This window comes from Arachis ipaensis, chromosome B3 (genome assembly GCF_059453495.1).
Source record: "Arachis ipaensis isolate K30076 ecotype BB chromosome B3, ASM5945349v1, whole genome shotgun sequence".
NCBI lineage: Eukaryota > Viridiplantae > Streptophyta > Magnoliopsida > Fabales > Fabaceae > Arachis > Arachis ipaensis.
This window is the reverse complement of record NC_142438.1, coordinates 140,609,078-140,622,514: the sequence shown is the minus strand read 5'-3', so window position 1 is coordinate 140,622,514 and position 13,437 is coordinate 140,609,078. Positions and strand designations below refer to the sequence as shown.

General features: G+C 36.9%; 1 protein-coding gene and 1 non-coding gene across 2 annotated transcripts; one reads left to right on the top strand and one right to left on the bottom strand.

The window, feature by feature from the left end:
- Nucleotides 1-24: 24 nt before the first annotated feature.
- TRNAT-CGU (transfer RNA threonine (anticodon CGU)) lies at nt 25-96 on the top strand. The gene has a single exon. It is a non-coding gene; the product is annotated as a tRNA-Thr (tRNA).
- A 9,838-nt stretch (nt 97-9,934) lies between these two features.
- On the bottom strand, nt 9,935-11,625 carry LOC148572623 (uncharacterized). Its single transcript, XM_088507662.1, has 4 exons — nt 11,503-11,625; nt 10,925-11,273; nt 10,464-10,858; nt 9,935-10,369 (listed from the first exon to the last, which is right to left on the bottom strand). The coding sequence occupies exons 1-4, from the start codon at nt 11,623-11,625 to the stop codon at nt 9,935-9,937; spliced, it is 1,302 nt and encodes a 433-aa protein (XP_088363788.1).
- Between the last annotated feature and the right edge of the window lie 1,812 nt (nt 11,626-13,437).

Below are 13,437 nucleotides of genomic sequence, written 5' to 3'. Positions count from 1 at the left end.
TCTTGAATCCTTCTTTCAACAGCGGCTTCCGTAGCATAGTGGTAGTGCGTTCGCTTCGTAAGCGAAAGGTCGCGAGTTCGATCCTCGCCGGGAGCTTTCGTTTTACCCGAGCTCTCGCTGTCGTTGTTTTGTGGTCCCGTTTGTTGGCGCCTGCTTTTGGTTGTAGATTTGTGGAGTTATTGAATGATGGACTCATGGACCGATGGAGTTAACCCGGAGCGGCCAAGCCTGATTATTTATTTATGGTGGAAACTCAAGTGATTATTTATTTATGGTCGTGAAAGTTGATAACTGATTTAACTAGATTTTTAACTAACAGTTGAGACGTTGTTTTGTAAGCCTCTCCTTGCTCTTTGCTTTTTTTCAAGGAACCCTTCCTTTTTAAAAAAAAAAATTAGCTAATTAATTAATTATTAGAATTAATGAATATGTTTTGATTATAATTATTATTTTTTGTTCTGATTTAATAAATTTAATATTGCTATTTATTTATTTTGTTTTAAAAGAAAAAAAAAGAGAAATAAAAGAACGGAAGGATGAAAAAGATAGCTCCTGATCTAAATCATTCAGAAGCAGTCGAAGCATGAGAGATTGTGGCTAAAGTCAGGGTTATATTTGTTTATAAGCACAAAGTACTAAGATAAGAATACAGGAATATAAAATTATATTTAATAGATGAATATAAATATAAATATTATATTTAGAAATATTAATTTTTTTTTCTTTTACTATTTCTATTAACTCTTTATAGTTATATATATATTTTTTTTTAAATTTTTTTTTATGGGAAAAAATAAGAATAAATTATACTTTTATAATTTTATTCTTTTCGCTATTGAGTTTATTATTAAACAAAATAAAAAAAATATTATTTTTTGTGTATCTATCATTTGTATCTTATTTTTAGTGTTGTATCTTATCTTATTTTTAAAACATTTAAAACCAAATGCAGCCCTACATCATAGTGTCCACTTAATTCAGACAAGGGACCATGGCCTTTCCAAACTTTTTATAAAAAACTTAGTAGTACTTTTTTAAAAGATAAAAAATAGTTCAATTGACTTAAATATTTTACTATGACTTAAAGTATCTAATAAGTTCAATAAACAACACTCTCTCTATCTTTAAGTTTAAATATAAAAAATTAGATATTTTTTATTTATTTAATTTAATATTATTTATATTTTACTATTTGTTTAATTTAATTTTTATATAATAAAAAAATAGAATATTCAATAAGTATTAATATTATTGTATTTGTATAAATTGATAAAAAAATTCAATAAATATTATAAATTTTAATATTTGTCCTTCTAACTTCTTCTTTACATATTTTACAAGATATATATTCAAATTTTTATATAAAATAATAATAAAAAATCAAAGAATTGATACATTTTTTAAGATGAATGCTAATATTTAAGAAGGAGAACATATAACTTTTACAATATCAACACCTATAGATAGTTCTTCTACTTTAATGAATAACGAAGAAAGTGAGATATAACCTTCAAAAGTTCAAAAAGTTACATCTATGACTTTAACCTTAACTTTTTGGAACGAGATCTTGAAAAACAGTTTTAAATTTGGCAATATCACTCAAACCAGAGAGATGAGATTAGACGAGCTTATCTTAAATTGGTCCATATCAAAAATATTTTGACAATTATTTTCTATCTAGCCCTCCAAAATTTTGTTTCAAATTCCGCCACTCTCCAAAAGCCCCTTCTTTGGCCAAATAATTTGCCACACCGTTCGCACTTCTTTGTATAAGAACAAATCGCAGCTGCCAACTTAGACGATACTTGAATTCAAATTTTTTTGGTAAATTTTATGGTACTTTTGTTGTAACGTCTAAATTGTCTAATTTATATTTTAAAATAAAAAAATAAAATATTTAAAATAAAAAATAAATTATCTAAAATTTATTAAATATTATTTATTTTTATTTTTTAGTATTTTTTTTTGTGACTAAATAAAAAAATAAAAAAAGACAAAACAAATTAATTGACTTGGATCATATCTAAATTTATTAGATGGTAAAATATTTTTTAGTAATTTAAGTCCAGTATAGTATAATAAGTACCATAGTATTTATCTATTTTTTTAATAATATCATTTTCTCATGATCTTTTGGATAGCACCAATGATTAACAAAGAGAAACGCATCCATTAAATCAATCTGGTGGTAGATCACATGATTAACTTCCACTTCCAAGACCATCAGCAAACCACGCCAAATCTCTCAAACTTCATCTCGTAGCACAGTCATTCCAAGGACCTTTTTCAACTGCCATGAATTTAATTCCTAGCTTCAGTGCGAAATATACATCCAAATCTAGTTAGCTTTTTTTCTTTAAAGATGCTTCCTTCACACTTTAATTTTAAAATTTTAAATTCTAGACAGATTGGCGAAGTGACAAGCAGCTAAATTATTTGATGTTCTAAAATGTGCTTTAGGCATTTAGCGATAAATGAATGTTATCTTTTTTAAGCTAGTATCATGCTTTTAAACGTAGTAGGGGAGACCGTGAAAGAGGAAAAAAGAAAAAAATAATAAAAATTAGAGATCAAAATATTTTTATCAAAAATAATGAAAATGAGAATTGTAACTATTAATATCGTTGATATTAAGATTTTTAAATTATTTTTTTTATTTCAAAAGTTAACCTGAGTTCATTAATATTTAAATAAGATTTGTTCTAAACATTTCATTTTTATAAATTAAGATCTATATTTACATTTTGAATATAAAGAAATTTTCGTTTTCTTTTATAAAAGATATAGTTCATTATAAAATTAACGAATTACATAGTCGATAATATTAAAATTGAAAGAAAAATAACATATGTATTTATACATTAATATATATTAATTAATTTGAAAAGTATAGATAGATAATGAAAATACTAAACAATGTGAACAATAAATATGTCGGATGTTCAATTCAATAGGTATGCAGATGGTTGATTATATTGATTTTTAATTGGAAGGTTATTTATTTTTATTCGGTTTACTTATGCATAGTTAACGTGGTTGGATATTTAATTCACTAGGTGTGCGGATAATTATCCTAATGTTAGAGTTTAAGAGATAATTTGAAGGTGGAGTATTTTTTTTATTCTATTGTGTTAATTCTAGAACCTATTGTTCACAAAAGTCATTGTCTACCTAACAAAATCTTAATTAATTTTAGTGACTAATTTTAATATACAAATATTTTTTTTTAAATATAGTGAGAATTTTTTTTGTCGTTAAAAAAAATGAAATCATTTATGTCAGGGTTCAAAAATTTGGGTGAAGAATTGGTGCTTTATTCAAATTGCGATATTCCAATAATAATAATACACGCAAGGAAAATAAAAAACCGAACCGAAATACATTGAAAATTGATACAGAGGAAATTTTCGTTATTTTAAAAATAGAGGGCAGAATGGTAATTTTATCATATTTAAAGACTTAAGAAAAATTATACCATGTTAGTCTTGGACTCTTGGACATTAAGGAGACCGAGAATTCATTTAAAAAATAGTAGTGCTGAAATGATGACAACTCATAAAGTTTATTGGGCCAAATCAAAACAACAGGAGGTCCAACAGTATTTTTCAAATCCAGTAGAAAACACAAATTTAATATTAATTTTCAAAGTTATTAGGCATATATTTTAGTTTGGTTTGATGGTGAAAGAGAAAGAGAAAGAAAAACAGAAGATGGTTGAAGTAAAAAAAGATAACCCGTATCATTGGGTACATGATGACGTGAGGACTCGTTCCTCGTCGTATGTGGACACCGAGTCATTGTGTGAACTCAAGGGTTTGAAACTTGTGAAAGATGGCTCTAGTGTGGTTGTTGAGCTTTCTCCACTGTTCTGGTGAGGATAGGGTTTGTGAGAGGAGGGGGATTGGCAATATTTTTACATGTACACCCTTTGTCTCACTGAATTGCGTATGAGATTTCCCTTTTCTGATTTTGAGTGTGATGTTCGTGTACCCTATGAATACGGAAACGAGATCAAAATCAAAATCGACCACACAATCCGGAGATAATTATGCGGGAGAACTCAAATCACAACTCGCTTACAGTTTTAAATGAGTCAAACATCATCCACAGTCCGTTACCAATAATAACGGCACTCACAATACAATCGAAAGATCGGAACAAACAAAGGAAAGCCAACACTTCACTCATCTATATAAACAAACCAAATAGCCCGGGGGAAGGCAGGTCACACACCACGCTTTGTTTCTTCTTTAAATTATCTCCTTAATATATTCTCCTAACTTGAGCGTCAGAGTGCTTTTTGCAGGTGCTCCCGCCGCTGTGTTGCGTACTGCCGAGGTGTATCAGCCCTCTCCCAGGACGACGTATAGCTTTCTGTCAAAACCGAACAGTCACTGGAAGGAGTTCTCATACCTCGGTTATACACAAACGGAACATTTGGCGCCTAATGTGGGCCCGAAAATTTATCTGACCCCACTATTCTTTGCCTAGCTCTTTTACTCTTTTTTCTACAGGATTCCTGGCATGGCCGATAATGGGGTCCAACAACCCACGCAAGCAGAACTCCTAGCTCAGATTGCTGAGTTTCAGGCAGAAGTTTGGAGGATAGTCGAGCTGTCCTCCGCCAATAACGTGGGAAAGCATGAGGAAGGAAATTCTAAAGGCTCGGCTCAGGGCAATACAGACCCACTGAGCATCAGTCCGCTAAAGAAAAAGCTGACCTTAGACAACCCTTTCTCCGAAGAGATCACCAAGTTTCAGATGCCGAAAAACTTCGTGTTACCTACTACTCTTGAGCCATATAAGAGGATTGGTGACCCGCGCTCGTGTTAAAAAATTTCAATCTATGATGTTTTTTAACGGCGCTAACAATGAACATGTGCTTTGCCGAACTTTTCCTACTTATCTTGATAGTGCTGCATTACTTTGGTTTTCTAAGTTGTCTACAGGTTCGATCTCCTCATTTGAGGAGCTGGTGAGATCCTTCATCGACTACTTCGCAGCATCAAGAATATACGTACACATATCAGATTATCTAGGTACAATCAGACAAGGGCAACACGAAAGCTTAAAGGACTAGATGACTCGGTTTGCTGAAGCAACCATGGAAATTCCAGACTTAGACCCAGCAGTCCACTTACACGCCCTTAAGGCCGGCCTTAGACCTGGTAAGTTTCGGGAGACAATCGCAGTGACCAAACCTAAGACGTTGGAGGAATTATGAGAAATGGCCGCGGGTCAAATGGAGATCGAAAAACTCCGTGAAGCTCAAAAAACAGACAGGCAACCGCCCAGGAGAGAAGAAGATAAGACTCTAAGATTGCCAAACAATAAGGAACCAAGGAAGCCATTCAAGCTCACCCCAAAGTTTGATACTTATACCAGATTCAACACAAAGAGAAAAAAATAATCAAAGAGATTCTCAATGCCAAAATAATAAAGCCCCCACCCGAGCAGGAAGTTACCAATACCAACAATTTGTAGACAAAAACAAACATTGTGCTTTCCATCAGAAGTACGGACACACAACGGACGAATGCATAATCGCCACGGACTTATTATAAAGATTAGCCCGACAAGGCCTCCTTGACAAATACGTCGAAGGAAGAAGAAGTAAGGAAAACACTCGGGACCGAGACCGAGAAGAGCGTCAACGAACCTCGGAAGAAAAGGATGACAGTAGATGGTCCAACCCTAACCCACCAAAGGGGGTCATAAACTGCATATTCGGAGGATTCGAGGGGGAAGGTGAGACAAATACGGCACAAAAATGAAGTTACCGAGCAATGCTGGCAATCGAAGGAACAGTACCCCAAAGAAACAAGGATACAACAGATCTCAACATAACCTTCAGCCAGGCCGACCTATCTTCACCTGGCCCAAACCTGGATGACCCAGTGGTGATTTCTATCCAAACAGGTGAATTATTGGTAAGAAAAGTCCTCCTGGACCCAGATAGTAGCGCAGATGTCCTCTTTTACTCTACCTTCCAAAAAATGAAATTATCTGAAAAAGCCATGCAACCTTCATCCGGAGAATTGGTAGGGTTCTCGGAGAGAGGGTCCTAATAAAAGGCTACATACACGGACCATTGATGTCCAGTACCTTATAGTCGACTGCCCCAGTCTTTACAATATTATTCTTAGAAGACCTGCTCTGAACACATTCAGAGCAGTGGTATCTATCTTACATTTTTGTGTTAAGTTTCAAGTACAGGACGACAAGATAGCAACAGTCCACTCAGATCGCCAACAAGCTCGGCAATGTTACAATGCAAGCCTAAAAGGGGCCAACACAAGAGGAAAACTTCAACAAGAAGTCAAGGCTATCTACAGCACAGACGAAGTACTGCCCCTAGCAGAACTCGATCCTCGGGAGGATTCCCAGGAAAGACCTCAGCTAGCAGACGAACTCCAAAAGGCCCCCTGACCTCAAAACCAAAACAATTTACTTACATCGGCCGAGCTCTTGAAGGATAGGAGCAACTAAAACTAATAAAGGTACTACAAGACAACGCCGATTTGTTCGCTTGGACCCCAGCAGACATGCTAGGGATAGACCCGAACATCATTTGCCACAAACTCACCATTAATAGAACGATCTGACCTGTGGCTTAGAAGAAAAGGCACCTTGGGGCGGAAAAATCAAAGGCAGCCCTAGAAGAGACTAAGAAGCTCCTCAGTGCCGACTTCATCAAAGAAATCCGCTTCACCACGTGGCTCTCGAATGTGGTAATGGTAAGAAAAAACTCAGGTAAATGGCGCATGTGCGTCGACTTTATAAATCTTAACAGGGAATGTCCGAAAGATGCTTATCCATTGCCTTTGTATTGACAAACTGGTAGATAATGCTTCATGATTCAAAAGCTTAAGCTTCATGGACGCATACTTCGGTTACAACCAGATCCTTATGCATCCAGAAGACCAAAGCAAAACAACTTTCACAACTGAACATGGGAATTTTTGTTATAGAGTAATGCCATTCGGCCTAAAGAATGCAGGTGCAACATATCAACGACTAATGGACAAGGTATTCTATCAACAAATAGGTCAGAATATAGAGATCTACGTAGATGACATGGTGGCCAAGACTCCATCAGAAAGATCGCACTGCGACGACCTCGGAGAAATATTCAACCAGATTAGAGCATATAGTATGAGACTCAATCTAGAGAAATGTGCTTTTGGGGTACAAGGAGGAAAGTTCCTCAGTTTCATGCTGACTTCACGAGGAATCAAAGCGAACCCCGAAAAATGTGAGGCAATACTCAACATGGCAAACCCGAAAACAATAAAAGAAGTACAACAAATAGCAGGGAGAGTAGCCACTCTGTCACGATTTCTGCCCGTAGTATCAAACCGATCATATCATTTTTTCTAGACAACTTCCAAAAACAAAAATTTGGAATGGACAAAAGAATGTGAGGCAGCATTTGTCGAACTCAAAGCCATCCTATCCTCACCACCAGTACTGCAAAGTCCAGAAATCGGTACTTCCTTGTATTTATACTTATCTGTTCCAAGTATTCTCTAAGTTCGGTCCTTGTTACTAAGGCAGGAAAAGCACAAAACCCAGTATACTTTGTTAGTAAAGTCATGCAACTAACAGAAAGAAGATATCCCAGAATAGAACAACTGGCCTTGGCATTGGTGACAACAGCAAGGAGACTAAGACACTATTTCCAGAGACACACAATAGTCGTAAGGACGAACCAACCACTAAGGCAAATACTGATGAAACCAAAATTGGTAAGACGACTGACCAAGTGGTCCATCGAACTTTCTGAGTTTGATATTCAGTTTCAATCAAGACCGGCTCTGAAATCATAGATCCTGGCAAACTTCGTTTCCGAACTTACATCCGACGAGCACCACCACGAACAGGCTTGGGAGTTGCATGTATATGGAGCATCAAACCGAGAAGGGAGCGGAGCTGGGATAGTACTAAAGGAAGAAGAAACAGTAATGGCCGAACAATCCCTTCAATTCCACTTCTCAGCAAGCAATAACCAAGCCGAGTATGAGGCGCTCATAGAAGGTCTCAAGCTCGCCTTCAGCTTCCAAGTAGAACGCCTGATAGTATACTGTGATTCATTCTTGGTGGTCCAACAAATCAAAGGAGATTTCTAGGTAAAGGATCCTCTGTTAGAGCAGTATTGGCTCATAGCAAAGGATCTTATTTCAAAGTTTGATAAATTTATTATATCACATGTGCATAGAGAGAACACTAGAGCTGATATATTATATAAACTCGCCACTACTAGAGCAAATACACACACGTCAGCACTATCACAACTTACACTAGAAAATCCTAGCATCGAATCATTGTGCATAATGAACATCACCCATACAAACGACTGGAGAATACCTTTTCTTGAGTATATTGATACAGGGACCATCCTCAGAAACGAGACTAATCCTCAAAGCTTTAGGCGAAAAGCAAGTTCTTTTACAACTGTGGCAGGAGAACTATACAGACGAGGTTTCTCACACCCACTACTAAAATGCCTCGGCAAGAACGAAGCCAATGAAGCCATGAACGAGGTCCACGAAGGCGTGTGCGGCAACCACATAGGAGGACGAGCACTGGCGACCAAGATTATCCGAACAGGATATTATTGGCCGACAATGAAAAGGGATTGCATAGCAAAGGTAAAAGCATGTGACAACTGTCAAAAGCATGCCGCCATCTCAGTGAATCCCGCCGAAGTATTACATAGCATGGAGGTAAGCTGGCCTTTCCATAGTTGGGGGCTTGACATTCTCGGCCCATTCCCAATAGAACCAGGACAGGTAAAATTTCTTTTAGTATCAATAGATTATTTCTCAAAATGGATAGAAGCACAACCACTAGCAAGAATAACAACCGAAAAGGTACGATCTTTCATATGGAAAAATATCATATGCCGATTTAGAATACCTAAGGAGATAATATCGGATAACGGTAGGCAATTTACAGATAACAAACTTGCATCATTCTTGAAAAACTTTAACATACAACATCATTTTAGCTCGGTCGAGCACCCACAGACAAATGGGCAGGCCGAAGTTGCTAACCGAGTAATCTTGCAGGCAATGAGAAAAAAGCTCAATGATGCGAAAGGTGAATGGGCAAACCTGATCTCAGAAATACTGTGGAGCTATAACACAACAATACAAATCACTACAGGCGAAACCCCATTCAAATTAGTATACGGAGCAAAAGCAATGATATCGATCGAGGTCGGTATCCCCACCTTAAGGGCCAAGATATACAGTCAAAACCACAATGTTGACGCAAGGAAAGCTGAAACTAGACCTCATGGAGGAAGACAGAGAAATTGCTGTTATCAAACAAATGGCAATGAAGCAACTTATCGAAAGAAAACACAACAAGAAGGTAGTACCCAGAACATTCAACGAGGGAGACCTCGTCCTCAGAAGAACAGAGGAAGCGAGACGACCTCCATCACATGGCAAACTCGTAGCAAACTGGGAAGGACCATTTCGGATCGCAAAAGTACTTGGAATGGGGGCTTATCAATTACAGATGCTGAAAGGCGACTCACTATTAGGTAACTGGAATATCTCTTCCCTAAAGTTGTATAGATCATAAATTATTGTATCTGCAGATGAAGGTACTCTTTTTCTCCCCTTAGAGGTTTTTTCCCAAATACGGGTTTTACCTAAGGAGGGTTTTAACGAGGTCGGACGCCCAATATGTCAAATCATAAATAGAGATTGTACTGACATATGAATAAACGATCTTGTGTCTTTAGTCTACTTTCAATACACAAATGCAAAAGAAGTCAAAACATACATATTTCTAAATCATCAAAATACCAAATTGTCAATCTGACTCAAACACAGTCAGAACAAAGTCAGTCTAATCCAAACTCAAACAGACGAAGTTTTCAAAACCGAAAAAAGGAACAAATAAACCAAACATATACATATCAATAGGGAGGAACATTCTCATCATGATCCTCCACAGTCCCATCTACAACAAGCTTCCCGCTGATAACAATATTGGTCACATCAAGCTGACCACAATCAAACTCGGGGGCCAATACAGCAATCTGACTAACAGCTCGGTCGAATATAGAGGAAAACATCTCCATTCCCTCCTCTTCCAACTCATGGACTCTGGAGGTCAGCTGCCCTTTAGTCTTATCACTTTCTTTTATCTCTGCCTGCAAAGGCCGAATCTGATCCCGAAGACGAATAACCTCCTCTTCAGACTCCTTCATTTTTGCTGTAACATCCACAATGACGTCATCCTTCTCTTTCGACGATCTCTCTAGCTCGACAACCCTCTCCACGGCCACCTGCTGCTCAGCTCCGAGCAGTTTAGTCGTGCGGCCAACACACATCAAACGTGAAGCAACGATCTATGACAAAAGACATACAACATGTAAACATAAAGCAACAAACAGACCAAACAAAGACAAAACAAAAAACATACATACATATATACAGACCGACCCGAATAAACTTTCCCATCCCTTCGATACCAATTCGGTGGGTCATAAGCATATCACCAGGATATTGGGAGACCCTATCAGAAAGCTCAGCAAAAGGAAATTGATCGCTCCACAGTGAGTGAGGACTCGTAGCAGGAATGAAACGATGAAGTCTTTTTTGCCTATCAAAGGCGGACTTACTACTGCCAATAGCTTCCTTGTCACCCTCAAATATAACCTTCAGGGACTTATCGGTGTCATCTCTTTTTCTCTTAAAAGAAGATGCCGGCTGGGCGGTAGACTGAGCAGCATCCCCACCGCCCTCCTCCAGAGTCCTGGAACCAACCACATCTCTCTCCCTTTTCTTTTTAAGAAAAGATTGAAACCGAGAAGGATCAAGATGAGAAACTCCTCCACCTGGAGGCACAAAGCAAAAAGTCAGAAAAATGTAAAACTGGCAAGAAAAATAACAACAAGTATTACCTATGTAAGTTTTCAAACCCTCACTATCACCAGAATCATGCAAACGTAGAAGTTCAGAAATGGACAAACATTCCCCAGCAGCAAGGCTTTCTATCAGAAATTCTAAAAAACAGTCTTCTTTCTTGCTCTGCTCAGTAGCCTTAAGGATTTGAATCGGTTTGGAGCACCAATAAAGGAGAAATTTTTCTATAAGCTCGTCGTCCAGATAAAAGGGGTAATTGGTCTCTACCGACCGCACTTTAACAAACAAAGACTTAAAGTTTTTAAAAGAAGATTTGTATAACAAGAAAAGAGAGTGCCCAAAAAAGCTACTCAGAAAAACCCATAACCCTTTCCGAACCCCTTTGGACTGAAACAATGAGAAAAATATAGACAGAGAACATGGAAAAGAAAGAAAATCCATCAGACATTGAAAAGCACGAAGAAATGCCCAAGAGTTAGGATGCAACTGCGAGGGTGCGCAGTTGAGTTGAGTAAGAACATCATACTCAAAATCAGAAAAGGGAAATCTCACACGCAGTTCAGTGAGAAAAGGGGTGTACATGTAAAAATATTGCCAATCCCCTCCTCTCACAAACCCTATCCTCACTAGAACAGTGGAGAAGCTCAACAGCCACACTAGAGCCATCTTTCACAAGTTTCAAACCCTTGAGTTCACACAACGACTCGGCGTCCACATACGACGAGGAACGAGTCCTCATGTCATCATGTACCTAATGATACAGGTTATCTTTTTTTACTTCAACCACGTTCTATTTTTCTTTCTCTTTCTCTTTCGCCATTGCAAAAACAGAAACAAAGAATCTTTAGGAAAATACACTAACCTTTGGAAGTCATATTGGAGTCAAACTGGGGAGAGGAATTTGAAAGATCAGAATGTCAATTTCAAAACAGCAACAACTATTATTACAAGCCCACTAACTTAGTGGGTAACACAAGCAATAACCGCTCAAGCATAAAAAACCCAAACGGTGAGGAAATGCGTTAATTATAATACATTTCACGAGGTAAAAAAGTCCCCTAACTTTCTTTCGGTCTCTCCCATATTTCTTTTTATTTTTTCATCTTCACCACTTAAAATGCGACCCATGGAAGGCCCAAGATTGCGAGAGGCTCGACACATCACTAAAACTTGGATCATACACTAACATAAGGAGTAAAACATCTTAACCTTCACCTCAAAGAGATTAGGAGCGCACCAAAATGCGTGCCACACCTAAAAACTAATCAAACCCATACGCGCGGGACAATACACACACAAAACACGAACATATGAAAAGCTTGCCTGTTGCTTTTTTCATAAAGCCAAACAAGCTTGGGGGCTATGACGTGTACCCTATGGATACGGAAACGAGATCAAAATAAAAACCGACCACACAATCCGGAGATAATAATGCGGGAGAACTCAAATCACAACTTGGTTACAGTTTCAAATGAGTCAAACATCATCCACAGTCCGTTACCAATAACAACGACACTCACAATACAACTGAAAGATCGGAACAAACAAAGGAAAGCCAACACTTCAGTCATCTATATAAACAAATCAAATAGCCCGGAGGAAGGCAGGTCACACACCATGCTTTGTTTCTTCTTTAAATTATCTCCTTAATATATTCTCCTAATTTGAGCGTCGGAGTGCTTTTTGCAGGTGCTCCCGTCGTTGTGTTGCGTACTGCCGAGGTGTATCACCCCTTTCCCTGCACAACGCATAACTCTCGGTCAAAACCGAACAGTCGCTGGAAGGAGTTCTCATACCTCGGTTATACACGAACGGAACAAGTAGTATTTTTAGAAATTTTTAATTTTAATCAAATCTGATTTTATCTAATAAGATAAATCTGATTTAAATTAATTATCATATCTTTAAGATATTAAATTTAAATCAAATATAATCTAATCAAATAATGTCAAATCTAATTTAAATTATTTATCTTATCTTTAGTAGATTTTAATTAAGTTATCTTATCTTATCTTTTAGCTAGTTTGTTATGGGTCTATTTAAACACTTGTTGTGAGACAATTTACACAACTTTTGATGAATAAAATTTTCATTGCTTTATACACGTTTTTTATTGTGTGATTAAGTGAGGTGAGTGATTTGCTTCAATTTTTGAATAAAAAAGATTGAAAGATTCAACTTAAAGTGATTCTTCAACTTTAGCCTTCTGATTTAGGTTATCAATCACAAGTTCTTTGAAGGTCTAGTAGAAAATTATTTCTAGAGACCTAAAATGCTAAGAATAGGTATCTTAAAAAAACACTTTTTAATTTAGATGTGGTTGGGAGAATGGTGTAGGACGTAGTTATGAAGTGTATAAGTGCTTTATGCAACTGTGGTGTCAGAAACAAAAATCGGACCGTTCGATTTTTGGGAACACAAATAGGACCCCCAAATTTTTTTAATGTTTTAAACACAAATCGGAGGGTCCGATTACCTTTGCCAAAATTTAAATTTTCTCTTCCACACTAATCGGACTGTCCGATTAGTAAGCTTAATTTTTTTTACGAAA

What these genes read in the sequence shown, in the direction of transcription:
- LOC148572623 (XM_088507662.1), bottom strand. Translation starts at nt 11,625, where the DNA reads ATGAGGACTCGTTCCTCGTCGTATGTGGACGCCGAGTCGTTGTGTGAA. An exon ending in ACTGTTCTAGTGAGGATAGG is followed by an intron (nt 11,274 to 11,502) that starts GTTTGTGAGAGG and finishes TCATTGTTTCAG; the next exon opens with TCCAAAGGGGTTCGGAAAGG. An exon ending in GGGTTTGAAAACTTACATAG is followed by an intron (nt 10,859 to 10,924) that starts GTAATACTTGTT and finishes TTGTGCCTCCAG; the next exon opens with GTGGAGGAGTTTCTCATCTT.